Genomic DNA, 23189 nt, shown 5'->3' on the forward strand with positions numbered 1-23189 from the left:
ACCTCAGTGGGTTTAAAACAGTCAACCAGTAAGTCCTGTAACACAGAGAAATGTCACACGAGTGGGAAGTTTGTTTTGTTTGTTTTTGGGCGTGTAAATCTGCAGGTTTTCCTCACCTTAACCCTGGCTGCTCGCTCAACGTCACTGGGCATGTCCAGCAGTTCATCCACGTCGATCTCCAGCTCTGGGATGGCTTCCTCCTGCAGCAACCAAAACAATATGGAGATTAGAGCAATTAGAGCAACAAACTGGCTGAGTTCTGTCAGAGCTGAGTGATGCCCACTTTTAAACACTAGAGGGCAGCGAACATCCACTGAGGAAGGAAAGAGGAGACAAAGAGATCTATGCTGCCACCATGCTTCCTGAATGTTTAAAAAAGGAAAAACCACCAGTTTGACATAAGATAATTATTACTTTTGTATATTTCCGATGCAGACAGGAAGTGACGGCACCAGACTTTCAAAATACACCATTTTTAAAACCAGAAAACACTACATTTAAAAAAAAAAAAATCATATACATTTTTATTATCTATAGCCAGGCTTCAAATATACAAACAAATAAAACAAACTGTGACCAAATAAGAAGCAAAATTAGGCCTGTAACAATAACAAATTTAGCTGGACAATAAATTGTCCTAGAAATTGCTGCAATAACTAATAGTAATAGTGGCAGAGTTCAACCTCTCCAATATAAAAAAAACCTTAAACTGGAACTGGAAAACATTTTAAATATCCAAAATAAACAAACAAAACAAAAATTAAAACAAATTCTGAAGTCTCTGTAAGAAGAATTGTTAAAAAAAATAATAAATTCAGCTTAGACGGGAAAACAGGCAAATGTGGCAGGTTGTGCAAACCAACTACTTTGTTCTGGGTGTCGCAAAATGCCGACGTTTCAATGATGTTAAAGAGGTACATCTCGCATAAACAACTCATTTTAATGTATCATGTAATTGATAGATTTATTGTGAAAGGTTTAAGGTGGAAATCGATTAAACTTTTTAATTTAGCTAATGTTGAGATCTGTAATTAATCAAAATTATTCACGTTTGAATTCACATTTTCAATTCCAAAAACATTTTCACTGCTAAATTACTGAATAAATAGACATATAAGCTCAGCAGCAAAGATATTTATTGTTTTCTATTTATTCTGTTTTTCAACCATCATATTAGTGTAAAGTGCTGTTTCATCCATTTAACTTACAAATTTATCACCTGTTTTTGAAATAGTGCTTGAATTCAGGTAATTTTAGGTTGCGTTCACACCAGACCTGTTGTTTAGTTCGCTGTTTGTTTGCATAGAAAGTTTGGTTCATTTAGGTAGGTGTGAACACACAATCTGACTCTGATGCAAACTAAATAAATCTAACTCTGGTCTGACTAAATACCTCGGTTCGGTTCCAGTGAACTCTGGTGCGGTTTGAGACCGCTCCAAAAGCAGGAAGAGAACTACAACGCAGGGCATTCTGGGTAAATACAACCAAAACAAACAAACATAAAGAGAGAAATGTCTTGTGGTCCTTTGCTAAAAACGAGAGAAATCCTACAACCACTAAAATCTGACGCCACTCCATTTTTGTTTGCATTTCATAAAGAAGGACATTGTGCTCAGTGTCTTCTTCAGAGGTTTTTGTTGTTGGTGCAGCGCCCCCACAGGTGAGGAGAGGAACAGATTTTTCAACACAGTGTGGTGTGAAAGTGAACCGCAGCAGCTGAAAACTAACAAATGTTGCAACTTTGGCTCCCAATCAAACCAAATCTACCAGACTATCAGGTGTGAAGACAGATAAATTGCCTTCCATGAAGTCAGAAAAATGGCGGCAGCAGTGTGTCCACCTTTTGTGTGCTTCCATTGTCATAATCCTGTTTCTCCATCTTTCTAAGACACACACTGGCTCAGTGTGCTTTCTGCCAAAGCGGTACAACACAACCCCCCCAGAAAACCTAGCAGACACATTCATACCAGCCCTCATTTCCTGCTCTTTTCAGCTGAATTGCTACCCTACACTCATGATGTTCTCCAGGAATCTCGCCGTCGCTCCGGTCCTCCCCCTCGGTTAGAGTTGCCCACACCAGCTGTCTCTGCACCTGCCCGACTAAACCCCCGGCTATCTCACCACACAAACACGGCATCCAGAAGCAGCCGACAGGGAGGCGCAGCATGCCGAGTGTGCACATTCGAGTGTCAGATTAACCCGGCAATCTAGATTTTTTCTTTCCCTTTTTTTGCAGCGAAAACTCACACATTTCTTCTTCTTTTCCAATGTGAGGCTCAAGGAATTATAAAATGAGCTAAATACGTCTGAGCTGGAGAGTGTGTGTGTTTAATCCTGCACAAGACGGCCTGGGTGTGTGAGATAGAGACTGAAAGTGATGAACCTCGTGTCAGCAGCGCGCTGCATGCAGACTTAATGTAAGCATCAAAGTAGGCATTAACACATAAGAGCACGAGAGAAATATAAACTGATGCACAAACCAGGGCTGGGTGATAAATCTGTTTTGTAGAATTTTTGGTTCAAGACAAAAAAAACCCCATAAAATATTTGATCAAAAAAAATATTTTATTAAAAGGTTTTTGATCATTTTTTAATTAAAATAACTGGTAAAAAATCTGGACTTTTTGCCAATGCTTTCATTGTGTTTCCAAAATTCCCAGTGATGTCATTGCAAGCAGGGCGGCCATCTTGTTTTTACAGCTTCCATTTATTTGGACTTTGAATTCAGGTCAAATCTATGACTAAATATAAGAGTCTGGCTAAGACTTTTTTATTTTTCACAAAAATAAAGTCATAATGTTACAAGAATACAGTTGTAGTAATCTGAGAATAAAGTCATGTGACAATAAAGCTGAAATAATATGAGAATAAAGTCTTTATATTACCAGAATACAGTCGTAGTATTAGGAGAATGAAGTAGTAATTTTATGAAAACTCCAACAAGAAAATGATTTAATTAATTATGCAAGCTTTTTCTCATTAAAATGACTTTTTCTCGTAATTTGATAAAATTGTTTTTATTCTGCTGGTATTATGTCTATATCCTTGTAATTAGACAAAAATTATTGTAGCCTGGCCCTAATACACGGTCATACAATGAGTAAAATAAAAGCCTCGTTTTAGAGAATATTTTCTGCCATTTAATTTCTTATTTTTAGTTTAAAAAGGGAAAAAAATTGGAAATTTAAATTTTAAGCCATATTGCTCAGCCTTGGTGCTAACTAGGCCTTTCACAAAAACAAATTTTGCTGGATGATAAATTGTCCTAGAAGTTATCGCGATAAACGATAATATTGTTTTGACACCATTTTGAAGTCATACATTGATATTCTCAAAGATCAATAGACTTTAAATTTAACACTGGAACTAGAAAACATTTTAAGTAAACGAAACAACAGAAAAAAACAATAAAATTAATTATAAAGTCTTCAAAAAAGGGTCTAGTTGAGACCAAAGCACCAGACTGAAGACTTCAGTCATCCAGTTTTTGGTAGAAAGAGAAAACCGATAAATCATGCCAATGGAAATCATTGAGCTTGTTTTAGTTTATCATGCGATTAATTGATTTATTGTGACAGGCCTGTTGCTAGCCCTGAGCTAGCTGAAGTCTGACACAAAGAAAGATCTGCCCAACACGTGGCCTCCAAAAGCTTAAAAACGAACCACAGACTGAGCAGAAACAAGGACGCCAACAATCCAGCAGACATGCTATAAGAATCCACCTTCCTTCCGTACAAATCACAAGTTTAAAGTTCTGGCCAGTTAAAAGATTAAATATGACGCAGCCTCGCAGACAGTGATTTAACAGGCGGTGTTAATCTGTGGTGCGGAGGGGGAAGGGAACGCCGAGAGGAAGGAAGGTAAAAGGTTAAGGAGCGCGCAGAGCTGAGTGGAGCGCTTCGAGAGAGCGAGGGAAGGAGGAGAGAGAGAGAGGGAGGCGCTGCGGAGGGGAGAGGCCGGAGGACAGGCTTCAGAGAGGAGACACAAAGAAAGCTGGGAATCACGAGGGAGGATTTCCAAAACAATCCTCCAGACTGACTGACTGCGAGTCTGAACTGCAGATGAGTCCTGGAATAAAAACTGGCTGCAAGATACTGGCAGGCCGGGATGTGGATCAATTCAGAGAATAACGATGAAAAGGTCGGCTTTATCCTGAAATACCTGCAGAAAATCACATAAAATGAGCTTTCTCTCAACCTTTGATGCTGACCACAGAAGAGGAGAAAGACTTCATAAAACAGAAACAAAAGTTTGAGGTAATTTTTATTGCATCCAGCCAATAACAGTGGGGCAATTTAAATTTTTTCTTCAGTAATAAACAACTAGGGCTGAAATGATTAATCAGATTAATAGCAATGAATCGATTATTGAAATAATCAACTAATTAATCATTTACTAGACCACACAGACTCAAAAACATGGAAAGATGCTGAAAGAACAACACACTCAGAGCAGTAATTAAGCCAAAACTTTAAAAAAATATACAAATTTTGCATTTAAGATAAAAACCCACCATTGCCTAGGAATCTGTTTCACCCAAAACTCTTCATGTAACTTAGTTTTCATGTCACCTGGTTCAAATTATGTTAAAACTAAATCTAACAAGTATCTTTTACTGACCAATTATTTATTTCATCCAAAAAATAATCAACATTTTAGTCCTACACAAGCAGAAACATGTGGAAAAACTAAATTTTTCACGTTTCTGCTTGTAATGATGTTTGATTATTTCCTACAAATGATCAAGTGTAAACTAAAGGAATGCTGCGACTGCATTTTAGGCACTAAAATGTTAATTTTTTTTATTTTAAAAAGGATTTTTATCATTTGATTATTTGTATCTTTTAATGTACTCTTAACATTGCATAAAAATGGATTACATGGTTAAGTTAAAAATTTAGTTTGAGCCATTTTTCTTCAACCAATTTTTCTGATTACTGATCAGAAGAATCAACAGAATAAATGATTACTAAAGTGATTGTTAGTTGCCCTAAGATGAAACCATTCTGGTCAAATAAAAGCTAATTTAACTAATTCGTCCCATAAAACAGCAGAATCAGATGCTGTAGAAGCCATTTCTATAATAAATCCCTTTCTGCCTATTTGTTCCCTGATTTGTTGAACCTATTTGTTGGGATAAAAACTGGCTGCTACCATACAAGGTTTTCCTGTCCTTTAAGTCGAATGAAATGTATTTTTAAATGATGCACAGATTCTCTCTTTTTAAACAAATTTATATACCTTCTGTGGTGAAAATGAGGAAACATCGCTGCGTGCATTTCAAATTTAAGAAATACTTTATTAATCCCAAAGGGAAATTAAGTGACGATTCAAATAAAGCTTTAAAGCCCAGTTTTCATCACAAATATGTTGTTTGGCTAATAAGCATAAAAATATAAACTAAGAAACCCTATTTTCTTTAAAAGCAGAGCAGCCATGTCTTATTTATCACTGCCTGAGTTAGTAGAAAGTTTAATATTGATTTCTAATTTCCCCTTAGTGACAACATCTGTGTGATCTTTGGTTATTGGGTCGTCTCTTTTCTTCGCTCTCAGATTTAATTCTTCAAACAGTTTGACTGTAACTCCGCTTCATCCTCTCCATGTTCTCTAAACGTGAGGATCTAAGCCTCTGAATACTCTCCGTTTCTTTTGCGAGTCAGCCACGCAGATTTTCCTCACTAATCTGCGGTACTGCTGAAAAAGTCCGCAGCTTTAAACGGATTAAATGTTTGCAGCTTCAAGACACATTCTGGTAAAATCTTACAACAGATCTGAGTCCATTTAGGACTTTAATTTTTTCAATGTAACTATTCACCGCCACAGGATGGGACTAGAAACCCAAAGCTCCATGTGTGGATCAGAGTAACCTGACCGTCTGTGCATGGTGACATCCAGCCTGAAAGCTGCAACCAGACTCTTTCACCTTAATAAGTAACACAAGCAACACATTATGATGTAATTAGGTCAGCATCCTTGTAGAACAACAGTAAAACCTGCTTTGATTTCTGGAAACATCTCTGGATGTTATAAGAAGAAAAGATACTGGAGAAGCAGATTCTCCAATTGGCCTGACTTGATTTATTCTTTCGGATTTGAATAAAACTTCTAAACACTTAAAGTAATTAAGGTTAGTACACACATAATCCATTAATTTAACAGATTAGAAAATCTAGAGTCAAAAGAAGGAATTTTGCTCTCATTACTAACTAAAGATGCACCGATTGTAGCTTTTTCACACCACTTCCAGATTTTAGTAAATCAGATTCCACTGAGGCTAAATCAGGGTTTCCGTTTCACCGACTCAAAATTTAACCTTTTTAAGACCTTTTCTTAAAAACAATAAGATTTGAATTTAACACCTGTATCTTCACAGAAATGTACAAACTTCATCCAGCCAACTGGTGGTAAATTTGCACTTCCTCATGACAGATGCAAAAAGGTAGCCAGCTAGTAGCTAGCAGGGGGATGTGAACATTGAATCACAGAACGCAATAAAGATGTCTGAGTGTGACTCAAACTTTTGCCTGACAGAAAAGCCCAACAAGAAAAAAAATACAAGATTAAATTGTCCTGCCATAAAATTTAAGACCTAATGTAAGGCAAACTTACAGTTTTAAATTAATTTATGAGGCATTAATTTAAGGCTGCAACCCTTTAGTAAGTTTAAATGTCTGGTTGATTTAAAAAGTTTTCATATGAGCCACATCACAGCTTCATGCAAATTAAATCCTTTGCATTTTCACTTCTGGATTTCCGAATTCCTTCAGGGTGCTGAACCTTTTCACTCAGCGAGCTTTAAAATTAAACGCTGCTGCATCTGGGATAACACTTGATCTGTTGGACGGTTGAGTCACTCATCCTTTAATAAGTTCACAAATGCACATCTGGATAATCCTAACTATTAAGTTTATATTCTGCCTGTTTAAGAAACAACAGAAAGGAGGGAAAACATCCATTTTACTCAGCAGTCACTTGACTAAAATACAACTTATATCTTCCTCTGTCACTAAAAACATACAGGCTGCGTTAACCAAAATCTGATTCTTGACAACCAGACCTGCTGATAAGTGACTATCTATGCCTTCACAGTATTAACTGTGACCCCTTATTGCTCTGACTAAAGAGGTCTAACTTTAAGTAGGTCAAATATGGCCACCTACAGGGACTACACATCCTGTTTCTGATTCATTTGAAACGATCTGCGTGTCGACACAGAAAGAAACCGCACTGTTGTGTAGAACATGTAAAAAAACACAGATTGAGTTTAAAGAAGAGCTGTTAGAAAGATGATGAATAGCCACTTTGGCTGTTCTGCTGCCTCAGTAACAAACTGGGATAAAAATAACCAACTACAGGATGGCTAAATGCCCATTGTGCAACCAAACACAAACCGTCCTTTGGCTGAGCATGAAACGGGGACAAACACGAGCGAAGGGGGAAGAAAGCTGGAGGCAAAGGGGCGACGTAGGAAAACAGCCGAGTGCCGCTAAACAATAAGATTTCACTTTAATTGCCTTGGATGGCTGCTAGAAATCTGAACTTTTTTTAACTTTTAAAAACTGCTTATTGATATTATTTAAATGTACAAAAGGGAAACTCATAAGAGGAAGGCTTTAAATGCATAATGTGCAAGGTTTCACTTCTAAACCATGAATCTATTTTGAGCAGCTGTGATTATTCAGGCGGTATTTGTGAGCGTGGCGCATTAAAAGTACAGCCCAGAGCTGTTTGCCTTGGCACAATGAAGCAGGTACACGTTATGTTTGGACGGACGCAGGCAGATAAACACACACCAACACTCTGCACCTAATACGTACCAAATATGTGGCCGATTTACAGCTATCTGACTTCAGCTCTGCAACTAAGCTGCTTATGATAAGGATGAAATATCTTAAAACTCTGAATTGTGCAAGTCGAACAATTTTTCAGGCTAAAGGGAAAAATTGTGCAATGATTTTAGCCTCTGACTGGGGCTAAAAAAGCACGTAAAGCAGGTCGAGCAACAAATCTTCACCCATAAGCAGCAACTTATTAAGCAATCACAGATGTGCAATAAAACAGAATTGAGCAAAAATACAAACAAATAATGCTGAGCAGGGTAAGTATTTCTCCACAGTGCTCAGCGTCATCTTCTGACAGTGAAGTTAAGCCAAATTTCATTTATAAGGAAACAGTTGAAACATGTTTGCTGCTGAGCTGACAGGCGAGTAATGAAAATCTGGAAGATTTATGTTCGTCTTCCAAAGCCACACTACTCTTTTAATTTGTCTTTGCTCATTAGTTAAGCAGATTTTCTGGACGTTTTTCGAATTTTCTTTGATTTTTCTCTCAATTTTTGCTAAATCTTGAAAAAAAAAGGTAGGAGTTTCAGGCGATACAAATATTTCAAACCTGAAGTTCACAGGTTAAACCATCTTTAGCAATTAACTCAGCCAGGACTGCACAAAGTGCAGACTCACAACGATAAAAAAAGAACAAACTGCTTTTTTTCCATTTGGCCTTCCTGTTATTTGCTGAAGGCTTGCTCTCGCTCGCTCTCTTGCAGCCTGAATGAACCACAGATGTATTTCTAGGAACTTTTTATTGGTAATTCATGACTCTCGGTTTCTCTTGGGTTTAGATGCGACATCTTAGAAGACACTTCTCAAAATTGGAAAGGCAAGAAAACATGTCATTCGTGTAAAAGAGAGATCTGTGTTTCACTTCATAAAATAGAAAATGGCTACAACAAAATCCCAGCTCGATAAAAACTTCCTGATATCTGGTGTCAGACCAACAATTAAACATTAAAACAACTGGAGCTGTGACAAGGAGCCACGTATATCGTCCCACCATAGGAAGGGAGGTAGAGGAGACGTATCTTGGATCACAAAGTCTCTAAGAACAGTTCAGTTAAATGATTTGGTACTCATGTTTTCCATGCTTTCAAGTGTTGTAAAAGACGCTGTATGTAACATTATAAAGAAAACGGTTTTTACATATTTGTTAAACTGTCACCATGTTGTGAGACAGATAATCTGTGAAAAAATCAATCTCTCCCACCTCCCTCCTGAGCTACTGTTGCCTTCTAAAGAAATGCAACACTCCCAACCATAAACAACCAATCAGAGCCAGGAGGAGGGTCTTATTGCTGCCAATCAACCTTACGTAGTCGCTGCTGAATGTGCTGATAACGAGGAAACAACTTACAGATACAGAAAAACCATTTATCTCTGGTCATCACATTTATGACAGGCTACGCTAGCTATAGCTTAGCAGAGAGCAAAAGGGGAAAAGAGAGGAGTGATTGACAGCGCTAAGACCCGCCTCCTGGCTCTGATTGGTTGTTTCAAGATAGCACAGTCGGGATAAGGCAAAGGAGCTGGATTTTTTTTTTTACAACAATTATGTTAAAAGATTATTTTTATAAAAGTTACCCTGCAGCTTTAATATTTGCAGAGAAAGTTACTGTCATCGAGCCTGAAATAACCTTAATTAAAGCCATTTTAAAATAAAATAAAATTGGGATAATTTGAAGCTAATTATAAACCACTGAAGGCCGCTGCATCGCAAGGTGGTCATGCATAATCAGGAAGAAGATGGTTGAACTGAAATTGATCCAGCTTCCTGTCTTATTTTCTCCCTACTTTGATTCTTTGTTAGCCTTCCCCTTTAGCTGGCACGTCCGGATCCCCCCTGGCAGCCAGGAGGTCAACAGGGGTCGAGGGATTAGCAATGCTCTGTGTCAGTCATCGCCTGCTGCTTTTTATCTCTCATATCTCTTTCTGCCGCACACACACTTCATCAGGAATCTGCAGGCCTTATAGGAACAACACGCTCCTGTCTGCCCTCCTTTGAGGACCTGAGCAGCTACTTCCTGTCTGGGAACAGGACCTTGGAAGATAAGTGGGGAAGTGAAATGATATTGTTTGGCTGTATATGCTAGAGGCTAGACCTGACTGAGCGACATTAGTCATATTGTATGCTTATGTGTCTCGGTAATTAATATAAGTGGTGGCTGGCATCACACGGCGCCTTCAGTCATAAACCACAGTGATCAACAGCCAAAGCAATTCACTTAATCCAGCCCAACATCTTGTGTTTGAGGTGAACGTTTGGTTTCTGCAGGCTGCTAATCTTCATCTTTGCTGCCCGTCTAATCAGCTGGATGTACTTCCTCACAGGAAGACTATGATGTCCTGTTTTGAATCAAATGAAAAACAGACAGAAAGAGCAGCAGGCCAAGCAGATTTACCGGAGCGGCCTCCATAACCAGCTTACAGCACAAACAGAAGCTGGAAAATAGCATTTCCTTCATTTAGTCGGCACTAATTCCTTCGTTCTTTCTAACCTTTAGATTACAATTTTTCTGTTCAACTTAAGACAATTATTTAAAGCTTGCAATTATATAAACAGGAAATGTATTGTCTTTATCTAACCTCCTGCAAGTGTTTTTATCTGTATGGACGATGAAATGAAAACTTTTCGTAGTGTGAAGATGAAGCAGATTAACTCAGAGTCTGATGACAGGACGCTGGGCACGGCTCCAAATGAAACCCACAACCCTTTGAACTAAACATACAAGGAACATACTGGATGTACGATGGCATATTAGGGTGATTGTAGAGAGAAAAATAAAAAAGGAGGAGCAAATTTCTGCCAAAAAACTCAGACATTTCTACAAAAAGGAAGGTAATTTCTGAGCTAGAAAATGTTGAAAATTTGTAAGAAAAACTGAGAAATTGAGATCTCTGAGATTTTCTAGAAAAAGAAACATGCTCATTTTCTGAGTTTCAAAAGTCAAAAGGTTTCGACTTTTCAAACTCACAAATTTCCGTGTGTTTTCTACAAAATTTCTGAGATTAATCTCAGTTTTTGGCAGAATTGTTTTTATTTTTCTATTTACAATGACCCTAATATGCCGTAGGACTTATGCAACCCAAGGTTATTCCACAGGAATTTTTGCGTCCTTTGTAAAACATCTGCGTATCTACGAGCCATGTTCATGTCAGAAGATAGAGGCCTGACCTGCAGTAAAATGGGCAAAAAACCCCCAAACCAAATAGTGACGCTCTGCATTTACCGATTTGTCGACAGATTGAACAATGGTAGTAAAATATGGATCATGACCATTAAAAAGCTGATTCTGGACCAAAATGAGACTCCATAGGGTAGGCAGACGAGCAACAGATCCACAGTCATGAACAAATGAAGGTTCTGTTTACAGACCGGCATCATCTGTACTTGAAAGTTTGGTAGCAAGAGGTTAAAACAGCACCAGAACCTTTTCTGTTCTAGTATGAGCCTAACTGTGGTGCTAAAGGTGCCGAGCTTGAGAAGCTAAAAACCAGGTTTAATGAAAAATATGTAGATTTTTGTAGAGGCTGAAGGGAAGGGGTGTAAGAACACAACCTGGTGTTTCTCCATTTCTGATTTAGTTTTAACATAAACCTTGATATTCCCCCTGATAAAAACTCATTCCCCTCAAAAATGACAGGTTTCAAGAGGCTTAACCAACAATTTACATATATGAAATAAATAGCGATAAAACTATTTTTGTCAGTTCTTGGTCTACTTATATAATGTAGCATATTAGGGTCACATTCACAACAACATTAATAGATCTCTTTCCTCCTTATGCGAACTTGTGTTCACACAGAGAAGAGTTTTGGAACAGTTAGTAGGGGAAGCATTCAAAATACTGACTCAAAAGCAGAGATTAGTTGAGGTAAACTTCAGTAATTGGATGTTCTGGACCTGGGATTTGTAGAAATAAGTTGAAAATGTTTGTGAAAAGTCGTGATGAAAGATCACAACCATGCCGGATATAAAACGAGGTCTAGAACTGCTGGTTTTTCTCCAGAGTCTCAGTGTTGCTCTTTTAGCTGCAGCCCTGCTGGACTTGAAGAGATGGAGTTGGTGAGAGACTGATTGTTCTTTGTGCTGTCAAAATTACAATAAAACACATTCAGGTCACTGGTGAATTGGTTCTTATGGAGGTGGAACAGGAATTTCTCACTTTTTTGTCTCTCAAGACTTTTCGCGGTTGAAACTGGGTCATCGTTCCCAGTATTCCTCCTTTGCTTTTTTTCCACATATTGTTTACATATTTTCTCTATTTTGCCCCTATCCTTTTGTCGGGTAAACAGCACAGGTTTTACTGCTGTCACTTGTGTTTTTGCTGAAATCGAAATACTTTTACAGAAATATATTTGTCACTCCTGTGTTCAAGATTAAAAACAGCCTCCATGTTCATTAAGGGAACAGCCAGAAGCTTCGCTTCATTTCTGCACCAGTGCTCCGAGTTGTTTATATATAAATGTGGCCTTATGCTGAGTTAGTCATTTCTGATTTTTTGGGAAACAGGCTGCAGGTAATCTAAACAAAGCCTCACATGAAACTGGCAAACGCTGATATAATCAACGCACTGAAGACAAACTGTACTTGTACAATCATAAAACTGACAAAAGCAGTGATTTACAGAAAAACACAGTGAGAGGAAGACATCTTACTCAGGGAAAAACCCAGAGTTATTGATAAAAGATGAACTGACCTAACTGATAACAAGCAACACTGTCCTCCATGCGATGAGTCCAGTTCAGTAAATATTATTACTGAACATTTGCAGTATTTGCCAAAGCATTTGAAAGTTATCATTTTGTGTCAAAATGACATGGTGTCCCAGAAATTATTCAAACAATAATATTATTTTGAGACCATTTTCAACTAATTTGACAATAATAATAATCTGAATAATTAATGCAAGTATAGCAAAAAAACCAAAACATTTAATTTCTGAAACTGGAAAACATTTTGAAGATCTAAAATAAACAAAATAACAGAAACAACAATAATTAAAATGGATTATTTTGAAGTCTCGGCAACTACAATTGCATTTCAGACAATAATCATTCAGCTTATGCAGGTAAAACAGGCTAAAGTGGCAGGTTGTGGAAACTAACTACTTCGTACTGGGAGTCAAATGTTTGCAGCATTTCTCAAAATGTCGGCTTATCAACAACATTAAAGGAGAGCATCCGAATGAAAATGATTGCTCTCATTTTAATTTATCATTTGTTTACTTGATTATTGTGACAGACTTGCTTCTCAAACACACACATTATACACAAAATATTTCAAACACAGACTAACCGAACCCTGACGTGCCCACCAGCTGTGCAGCAGCCGTGTCTGATCTCTGGACACCTGAGTGATTCACACATCAGCTTGTTTGTGCTTTCTGAACAGGCCGCAGGTTTTCTATGAGTTTACTGGAGACGTCTATGCAGCAGCTTCTCGGCTAAGATGCTGTGCTGGTCCCTCTGGGAGGTAACAACCTGCCTTAGGTAAACTGGTACTGCTTTGGCAACCGTGCAGCGCTGCCAGGGCTGGAAATCTGCTGCACTGGCTTCCAACAAGAGCATGAAAGCAGGAATCAGACGAACAGAAGCAGAAATTTGAGAGCGACAGACATAAATATGAGCTCATTCCCTAAAAATAGAGATTTGTCTGATTTCTGATATTCAGTTTTGATCAAGTTTTAGCATCTCATATTAGCAAATAGCCACTGTAAACATCATTGGTTTTGCATATTCTCATCATTACTGGGTCAGCACGACATGGAAAACATGGAATTGAAATGAAAACAGTGATTATGATTTGCTCAGGTTGGCACAAACTTATGTAACTCTTTTTCTCCAACAACATTCAGGTACAAAATGGCAAAAGTTTAAAATGGTAAATAGTAGGGTTGAGTGACATAGCTTAAAAATAAAATCTCAAGTTATTTTATATCAAATTTGATTTCTGATTTTAATTCATATTTTCCCCTCACTTTTCTTCCTTCAAAAAAAGGACAAATGACACTAAATATCTTTAAAAATTGGCTTTTATTTTAATAACTCCTTCTGTGAGTTGACCTGAATTCAAAATTGAAATAAATTGAAATTGTAAGGCATGTCAAACAACACTGTAGTTTTTGAGTGTATTAAAATCACTCTGGAAAGCCAAGAAGTGCACTAATGGGGGGGAGAAATCCAGTTATTCTCAAACTTAAAGCTTTAAAAACTGAATTCATAAAATCAATTTATCATTCAGCCCTAGTAAATAGTTTTGTTTATGTTTGATGTAGGTACATTTAACAAAGAAATGATCTGAATCAGGCTTATGCTGCTTCTTCAGCATTCCCTTCTGTAGCCAATATTCTCCTAGACCCTAGGGGGCAGTGTAGAGCACCTACAGCACTCATACAACACCTCACAACACGTTGGCAAGTAAAAAACAGAGTGAATAGTAGCAACATAGCAACACCAGTGAGCTTGTTGGTATTTGCAAAGATCAGCACATTTTTCTACACTGACTGTCCGCATCGTTAGAAAATTTCAAAGGTGCGGAAAAATTGCTCTGCACAGAAAGCTGTTGTCAGTGAAATGACATAATTTGCGATCCCAGGCTTAAAGCTGAAACGCAATAAGCAAGTTGTGATTCCTCCAACTGAATTTCTACTGAAATGTCAAACTATTGACTTTTCTCTCAGTAAAGCACCTCTATAGTGAAGAATGTTGCTGTTAAAGTGATCTAAAGCTTTGGTATGATGCAGGAAATCGTCAAGTAACATTTGAGTTTCCAATCATTGGTCAAAGTCTATTGAATCAAGCAATTCAGTGAGATTTCTTGGTAGAAATCATCTTAAAGTCCAACGACGATTAAGCTAAACTTTCAGTTCTTGGCTGATTGAATTTGAAATATTCCTTCAAGTCAAATCCCAACCCTGAGGTGAAGATAACATGACTATTTGGTCAGAACATTAATAAAACTGTCCCGAAACCACAATAACATGACACTGTAGAAGTTATATTCAAACTGCTGCAGGTGAAGCAGATTCATCTCTACCATCAGATCTATCCCAGAGAGTATTTGCATTGTTACATGTAGAGTACAGGAACTGATATGTGCCTCTGATAGCAACCAACTTATTTGCTGATAAGTTCAGGAAACTTTCAGCTGCATCTGCACAGAAACTCCCCGTCTGCAGTGACACTAGCCGATATGTCACATCCTCTTGGTGATGTCTTTAACTACAACTTCAACGCTCTGCCAACTGCAGTATTGATTATCATTCAGCATGGCATCGGGACTCAATTTAATTGACTTGCCTGTGCTGGATACCATCCAGAGTCACATGAACGATGGCATCTGCTCTGATTCGAAACAGCGGAGAAACAGGAGTTTGAACAAAGCTCAACAATCAAAGGTTTGATTTGTAAAGTCATGCTCCACAGAAGCAACACATTGGAAGATCAAGACAAAAGTGAAAAGCTTTCAATGTTGAAAGAGTTAGTACTGTTCAAATTGTTTCCTTACACAGCAATGACACAATGTCTTATGAAGAAGCTAATAAATTCAGCTTCTCTTAGAAAAAATACTTTGTATTTGAGAATTTCCTGTCTGATGAATTGTTTTGGGAAAGCATTCAAGCCTTTAAACGTTTTACATTTTGTCATATTACTACCAAAAACTGGATGTATGTGAAGGTTTATTTGGATTTAAGATGATTGCACAACTTTGTGTTGGTCTGAGTTGTGAAGTGGAAGGAAAGTTAGTTTTTTGGCAGAGTTGTCTCTATAAGCTTTCCATAACCAGAGACTGAAATGATGCCTGTTTTCTTTGAAAAACATTCATTTTCAAGTCACAGATTCTCAATTGGATTTAGGCCCTTACTTTGATTGGGCCAATTTTACAACGTGGACATGCCTTGATCTGAACCACTCCAATGTAGCTCTGGTTGTATATTTAAGGGTTGTTATCCTGCTGGAAGGTGAACCTTTGCTCGAGACTGAAGTCTTTTGCAGCTTTTATCTGGTTTTTATTTGGTAAGAGATATTTAAGGCGTGGGTTTTAGTGAACATAAAACAACCTGCTCCATGTTTGTTTTACAGTTGGAGTGTAATAAAGCAGAATTTCTTTGAGCATGGCCATCACATTACAAATCCCTGTTGTTGCTGCTGAGCAGTTTGGGGGATTGTCCTGTTTTTAGCTCCGCTGTTCACTGCTCTCCAGTCCCTGATGATGAAAATCATCATCCTCACCAATGTTTCATGGTAAAGATGATGTTCAGGGTGATTTGCATTGTTAGTTTTCCACTAAATAGTCCAAACACTATTTCAGAAATGTCAGATTTGTGGAGTACATGACTTCTGGCAGCTTTAGCGACAAATTCTGCAACCTGAGTTGTGAAGCTTTGTGCTTTCTCTGATTAAAACTCTCCTGATCACCCTGTCTGTTAGTTGGACGCCTATTAAGTAAAATCCCAATAAAATACATGGAGGTCTGGGGTTATAAAGTGACAAAATATGGGAAGGTTCAAGGAGTATGAAAATGTTAGCAAAACACAGTAGATTAGGGTAAAAATAATAAATAAACCTATTAATTCCATGATGAATTAAATGAGTTTTATCATTTTCATTTGCAAAATTATTTGTCTTTCTTTACCAAAATCTGGATGACTAAAAGTCTTCAGTCTGGTTCATTGGTCTCAACTAGCCCCTTTTTTGTAAGACAATTGTATTTACAGAGACTTCAGTGTCTGTTTTATTTGTTGTTTTGGGTATTTTGGTTATTTATTTTGGTTATTTAAAATGTCGTCCAGTTTCAGTGGTAAATGTTAATTAGAAATTAAAGTTTGTTGATCTTTAAGAGGGTGTAGTTGCATAATTATGCCATTACCATTATATTACTTAAATATCACCCTCAGTTTCCTGTTGAGGAGTGGACAGGAAGCACAAACAATTCATAATAATACTGTTTACTGAAAAGCTGCCAAACATGAGCGAGACAAAGAGACATATGCACATGCAGAATACCACTGGAACTGGACGGAAAGAGGAGATTACCTGCAGATTAGAGTACCACTGCATACAAACAAGGATTACTGCAGATTATCATTATGTCACTCTTGGCAAGCCTCGTCATTCTTTAAAAACACTGTTCCTTTTATTCTGAAAATGTTTAACAGGAAAGGAGACCAGGAAAGATCCATCCCTGCGTCTTGTTAATGTTATTCCCATCAGTTGGTAAATAAGGAATATGCTGAGTAACTTTCAACCTTTTATTCAGTATTATTGAGATTATTTGTGAACATATTTGTTCATACAGATCAGCTATCAAAGCAGTTTCTGACCTCCTAAACCCTTGCAACACAACGGATAATCTGACCCACTAATGCACTGTTTGTTTTATATTTAGCCAATAAGAGGAAGATTTCAGTAGATTACAGTGAGTGAATGAATTTAGGTCTTTTGTATAACTGAAACATGTAATGAGTAGATTATTTAAGACAACAGAGGTGAAACTTTCAATTGATAATTGCATTATTTTTTAACTTTTACATGAAATAGAAAGACTAAAGCAAATTTTTAATATTCATTGACATTTCTTCCCCTGTGGCTCAATCCCTGTGCAGAAACTAATTATTCCCTGGTAGATTTTTTTGCTGCATGTATTTAAAGAATCAAAAAACCAAACCCTGTTCACTGCTGTACAAATTTGAAGCCGATCTTCTGGTCATACATGACCTGGAAATGCATCACTTACTTTATCAAACATAAAATGAAAGAGTAGTCAAAAGAAGACTAATTGTATTCTTAGAACTTATTAAGCTAAGTGTTATTTTTCTAACACATGGCGTATTGAATGTAGGCTAGTTATTTTGGCTCATAAGACCCAAACGAAAAAATAGAAAAGTTTTTTAAAAAGCTAAACACACCCTAAAACTCCATGTAGAAATAAATCATTAAACACACTCAAACTTTAAGAGGGTGTGCTTTTTACATCACTTCTAGCTTCCTTGTGTAACAAAAATGAGCATGCTGAGGACTTTCAGTGATTAAATGACCGAGTGAAGCGTCTATCACCATCACCTTTTTTCCTCCAATCAACTTCAGCATATTCTCATCACGGCCTTTGGAGCTGTGATTCCACCAATGTTCACAACAAGTTTTAAAATTGACGGTTGATTTTTGAAACTTGAGACATCATGCATGACGATTAAAAATATTGTAGCTACCACAAGTTTGGTTGTACAGATTGGACAGATTCCTCTCATGAATATTCAGACGTCAGACACGAAATATTGCAAAGCCTCTCGAGACCAAACAAGTTCAGAGTAAGCAAACATGGCCGACGAGAGGGAGATAGATTCTGAACTATATTTAACAGAGAACAAACAATACAAAGACGTCTCCCGGACTTTCTACTTCACCACAGCAGTTGTTTTGTCTTCTGTACCGGGGATTCCCATCCATGTTTCTGTCATTTCGCTTTCTGATTGCCTACACGGCGCGATCAATAGGCTATGTGATTGATTATTCTTGGAGAACACCAAGGACGCTGCAATATCAGACCAAAACAATCCAATATTCTAGATTTTAGATTGGCGGGGTCACAACGTCCTTCCAAGCGGATCAGATCATTCTCAACACACCACACGGCAGGAATGTCTCTTAAGATCATCTCAGAGCCATCACAGAGATTGTCAAATGAAGAACAAGGCTTTAGGTAACTGGCCTCAAAGTCAGCCAGTCTAACCACGCTTATTATGAGACTTTACAAATCTGGGTATGCTCAAGACCAATTCCAAGAATTTCTTGGAACGCATGGAATTCTATGCGTTCCAGAATGCGGAACGTTATGCGGAAGTGTGACTCCCCACTCCTATTTCCAGAACGTTCTCAGAGATGAATAGTTGTCGAAAAGATCATCTACTCTCTTAGAAGTGAGTAGGTGATAATAATAAAACTTTTGTTAAGATCTGGCAACCTTGTTTATCCCATGTGAGCACCATGCCGGTGCCTCTATTAGATTATTACATTCTGCATAGTCATGTGAAAAGGTTGCTACATTTCACAAACTGTCAGTCGCCATTTTATTTTTGGGGTGGGTCAGGAAGGGATATTGACATCTTGCTGATTATTTTGTTAATGTTCTACAGACTTAAAAACCTTTAAATAATATATATATATATATATATATATATATATATATATATATATATATATATATAAAACCATGACACACAACAGTGAGACTGATAAAAAATCAGCTATTCATTGGTTACCATAAGAATTACTCCACTCCTCACTTCACACCTACTCGCCAACTCAGCTGTGGACTTGATACCACTGGGAGTTTCCAATGCAGGATAACTTTAGCTCTTGCCAATGTTTGCTGACATAACTCACACCAAGGAGTCAATAAGGAGCGTTAAACAGATGAATCAGGGCAGATCCTTTTAAATAAATCTAGTATTTTAAAATGACCACCAAACACTACACCCATGTTGTTTTTTTGCAGTAAATGTTTTACGTCTCACTGACTCCAGAGAGGCTTGTACATCATCTTAATGATGACGCATTAAATAGTTTTAGAAAGTGCTCTCATGCAGTATAAAACTGGCTCTCAGAAAGATACAAGCAGAACAAAGTCAGAGGCTGAATAAAGCCGTAACCTGAAAAGCTCCACTGCTGACAGCTTGACTGATGTCGGCTATGATGTTCCTCCCGGGACAGAAATGCTCTGCTGAGTGGATCGGTGTTACCCACCGGACCAAGCTGCTGGCAGAGGGAGTCCAGACTTATGATCCCTGCCTGCCTCCTGATGCCAACAGAAACAAGTCTTGGACGCTTTGTTGTTTTCAGACGGTTAAAAACAGAGAGGCCAATAAACGCGCTAACAAAGAGTCGCTCGTCTGTCTTCTATAAGTACTTTAAAGAGACACTTACGGTAATAATACACACCTGCGCATCACACTACATCACCATTATACTGCCTTTGAAAAGCCTCAAGGTGCTCAGAAACCTTTACAGAACGGCTGGAGAAAATAGCATTTATAGTTTTAACTGAATAATAATTTAATAATTACAAACAGAACTTTGCTGAGGACACAGAAAACACTTCAAACTGAGAATGATTCAGAATAATTAGACAGAAAAACAAAGGGTTTCTTAACATTTCTTTATGTTCATGAATGAACATACATCATAACACTGACTAAAATAACACACACTGCCTATAAGTACCAGGAAGGATCTAATCAATAGTCTTTCTCAGGTCGATAAACATGTCATCACTTACTCTCCATAATCTCTAAGCCAACCTACAATGTCTTGCAAATGTATTCATATCCCTTAAACTTTTCCACAGGTTTCCACATTACCACCAAAAACTTCAATACACTGGAACCAATGGGACGGTGTGTCTGTGAGCATTGGTTTTGCTGTAAGACTTTCCTTATATCTCATAATTTTACCATAAAGGCGAGACAAAAGACGGTTGTACTAAACTCAGAGAGTTACTGTATACGCTATTTATGATGTTCTTTTACCTAAAAATAGAGATATTGTGAAGTATTTACAAGTAGTTGCAGGAGATGGTGGTAAAAGTTGTCTCCAAACTCCTCACTTCTAATTTAAGTTTGATCTCAGTTTCAATAAACGCTGTATTGTGGATTTTACCTCGTTAGTTGGCGTTGTTGATTCATCAGTCAGCAGAATATGGTGGCATCTACAAGTTTTTAGTTATAACACAAGAAAAACGTCTTATAAGTTAAATAATCTGCCAGTGGAGATAGTACTTTTTAAAATAAATACTACTGATTATAAACCAAGCTTTTTCTCGCTGGAAGGTTACCTGTATGTTAGTTTTGTCTTATGCAAGTGTACTAATGTACTTACAGTAGAAACAAGACAAAAAATACTTGGTAAGTTTTTGTGCTTTTGCAGTTTATTACATAATAACTAGACCTGTCACAATAAATAATCAATCACATGATAAATTTAAACCATCTCAATAATTTCCATTTGTATGATCTATTGTTTGTCTCTCTTAATGCAAAAACCGGTCTTCAGTCTGATGCTTTGGTCTCAACCTGCCCTGTTTTTAAGGATAATTTTAATTATTCACTTCACTTCACTATTTGTTATTTTTGTTTTGTTAATTTATTTTTGGAAATTTAAAATGTCTTCCAGTCCCAGTGTTAAATGTTCATTAGGATTTTTAAAGTTTATTGATCTCTGAGAATGTGTTCTTGCATTATTATTCCACTACCATTATTTTTACTTGAAAATGGTCTCGAAACAACAATCGTTTATCACAATAGCTTTCGGGACAATTTATCGTCCAGAAAAAATTATCATGACAGGCCTAAACGAATGTTTTTGTCTCCGAAAAGAGTGAAAACCTAAAAACAGCCCCCCTCTTGTGCCGATGTGGACAGTTAATGTTAGCCGTTTTAGCGTCACACTCCGCAGGTATAAAACATTCTCGATTTACGTGGTTTAAAATAAGCTAGGAACATTGAGCCGTTAGCCTTTCTCTGCTCTGGGGGGTTCTTCAGTTTTACATAACCTCTTTCTGATTAAACATCTTTCTGAAACAGTTAACAAAGCTATTACTGAACATAACTCTGTTAAAAATATTTGAACTATTTTACTAAGGCTAAAACCTCTCAGCGGTAATAGTTGCAAAAGCCACAGCTGTAGTTTAACCTCAGTGAGTTAGGTTGACTGTGTGAAGATCTGTTGATGAAGTTGGTATTTTTATGAACTCTTTGTGCTTCATTTCACTTCCTGTGACTGAAAGCTTAAATATTCGTCTCAATGACTCAACTCCTGGTTTCTTTATACTCTTTCTCCACTTACTTGTTGTCCTGAACTTCCTTCCCATCTTGCTCACACACAGACCCAAACACATGCTTGGTCTGCCTCGCTCACGATATCCTTGGCTGTTCTCCACCTCTCTAATATGGCCGTACATCCAGTCAGTGTTTAAAAAGAAAAACGTTCAGTCACTGACTGTGTCGAGCTGTGGCTTGTGCTGAGTCACCCCTCCTCCTCCCTCCACACAGACAAACAGAAAAACAACTGTGTGTGCAACATGTAGGACACAAGTAACCTATTGCAACATGTGTGTGCGCCAATCGGGGTGTGTTGGTGTGTGAGGGGAGCTTCCTCAGACACAGTGGAGTCATTTAGTCCCGCTGTGCAACAACCTCTCTTTGTAGTCACCCTCATGTGAAGCAGGGCAACACTGATTGGTATTCAACCCTTTAAGTTGTGCGCTTCAAAGAGGATACCACAATGTCTGATGCAAACTAAGATGATTACCACCAGAACAAAAATTTGGCAGTTTGAATTATGATTTGCATGTCGAGACAGAGTTCACGTTTACAGGAAGGAGAGCCACTGTGCTGTTATTTGAAACATGAAGTGATCACTTCATTGAGGAGCTTCATTTCCTCTTCTGTTGTTGACTCTTCCATAGGAAGAGCTACGTTTCCTTTGGTCAGTTTACTGCAAGACTTTCTGCTAAATATGTGGCATTACCTCACTTTGAAGTGCCTTTCTGTTGGATTTATGACATGTAGTATTTATTGCGGTGGTTCACGCAGAACACTTTGATTTAAGGTACATTAAAAACAATTATATCTTCAGCAGATAGTGGAATCTTGGGGTCACCGAATCTCCATAACAACAATCAGACACCATCTACTTGCCATTTAGTTGTTTGGGAGAACAACAGACGGCGGACCCCTGTATTCACAGATTGACAATCAGTCGCCTGAAAATAGCTAATAACTGTCTATTTTATTAGATCAACCACCAAATATACGTTAATATGGACGAATTCTCACAGTAAAAACTGAATTGGCACCACAGCAGAAGCTAACGTCTTCCTTATTTCCTCTCTTGAGGTTTCAGCCAATCAGCGCCAAGCAAGAAAAAAAATGACACTCCTGGATTGGCTGCTGTGCAAACAACAGCCAATAGAGTTTCAAGTATCATTTCACATTGGTATTTTATCTTCTAAAGATGCTTTTTCTTTTGAATATTTTAGATATGCAACTCATTATCTGGTGTCTATGAAGACGTTCACACAGCACGCAAATGCAACCAATATCCGACTTTTTGACCGCAGTTGGAACGGTCATATCGCATTTTAAATGACGTTTTAGTCTTTCACATGACATAATTCTGCCCTAGAAGAAGCAGACACAATAAATCCAGATGTAAAAAGTGGCTGACAGGCCACGAAGGGACATTGCTATTAGTTGAGTTTTCGTTTTGTCAGCATCCTTCATCTTGTTATGATCTTGTGACAATTCAAAATCCATTCATAGACGCCGGCATCCATTTTTATTTCCTTAAACAGTGC

At 37.7% G+C, this 23189-nt stretch overlaps 1 protein-coding gene across 1 annotated transcript in view; it reads right to left on the reverse strand.

Annotated features, from left to right (window-relative positions):
- The window catches only part of ppp1r14bb (protein phosphatase 1, regulatory (inhibitor) subunit 14Bb), a 34128-nt gene that overhangs the window by 4939 nt on the left and 6000 nt on the right, over window positions 1-23189 (reverse strand). Inside the window, exons 2-3 of the mRNA XM_028038260.1 lie at window positions 117-200; window positions 3-35 (exon numbers count right to left, since the gene is read on the reverse strand). Of these exons, the coding sequence (XP_027894061.1) occupies window positions 3-35; window positions 117-200 (117 nt within the window). The remainder of the gene's footprint in view (window positions 1-2; window positions 36-116; window positions 201-23189) is intronic.

This window comes from Xiphophorus couchianus, chromosome 14, assembly GCF_001444195.1.
Source record: "Xiphophorus couchianus chromosome 14, X_couchianus-1.0, whole genome shotgun sequence".
Lineage (NCBI taxonomy): Eukaryota > Metazoa > Chordata > Actinopteri > Cyprinodontiformes > Poeciliidae > Xiphophorus > Xiphophorus couchianus.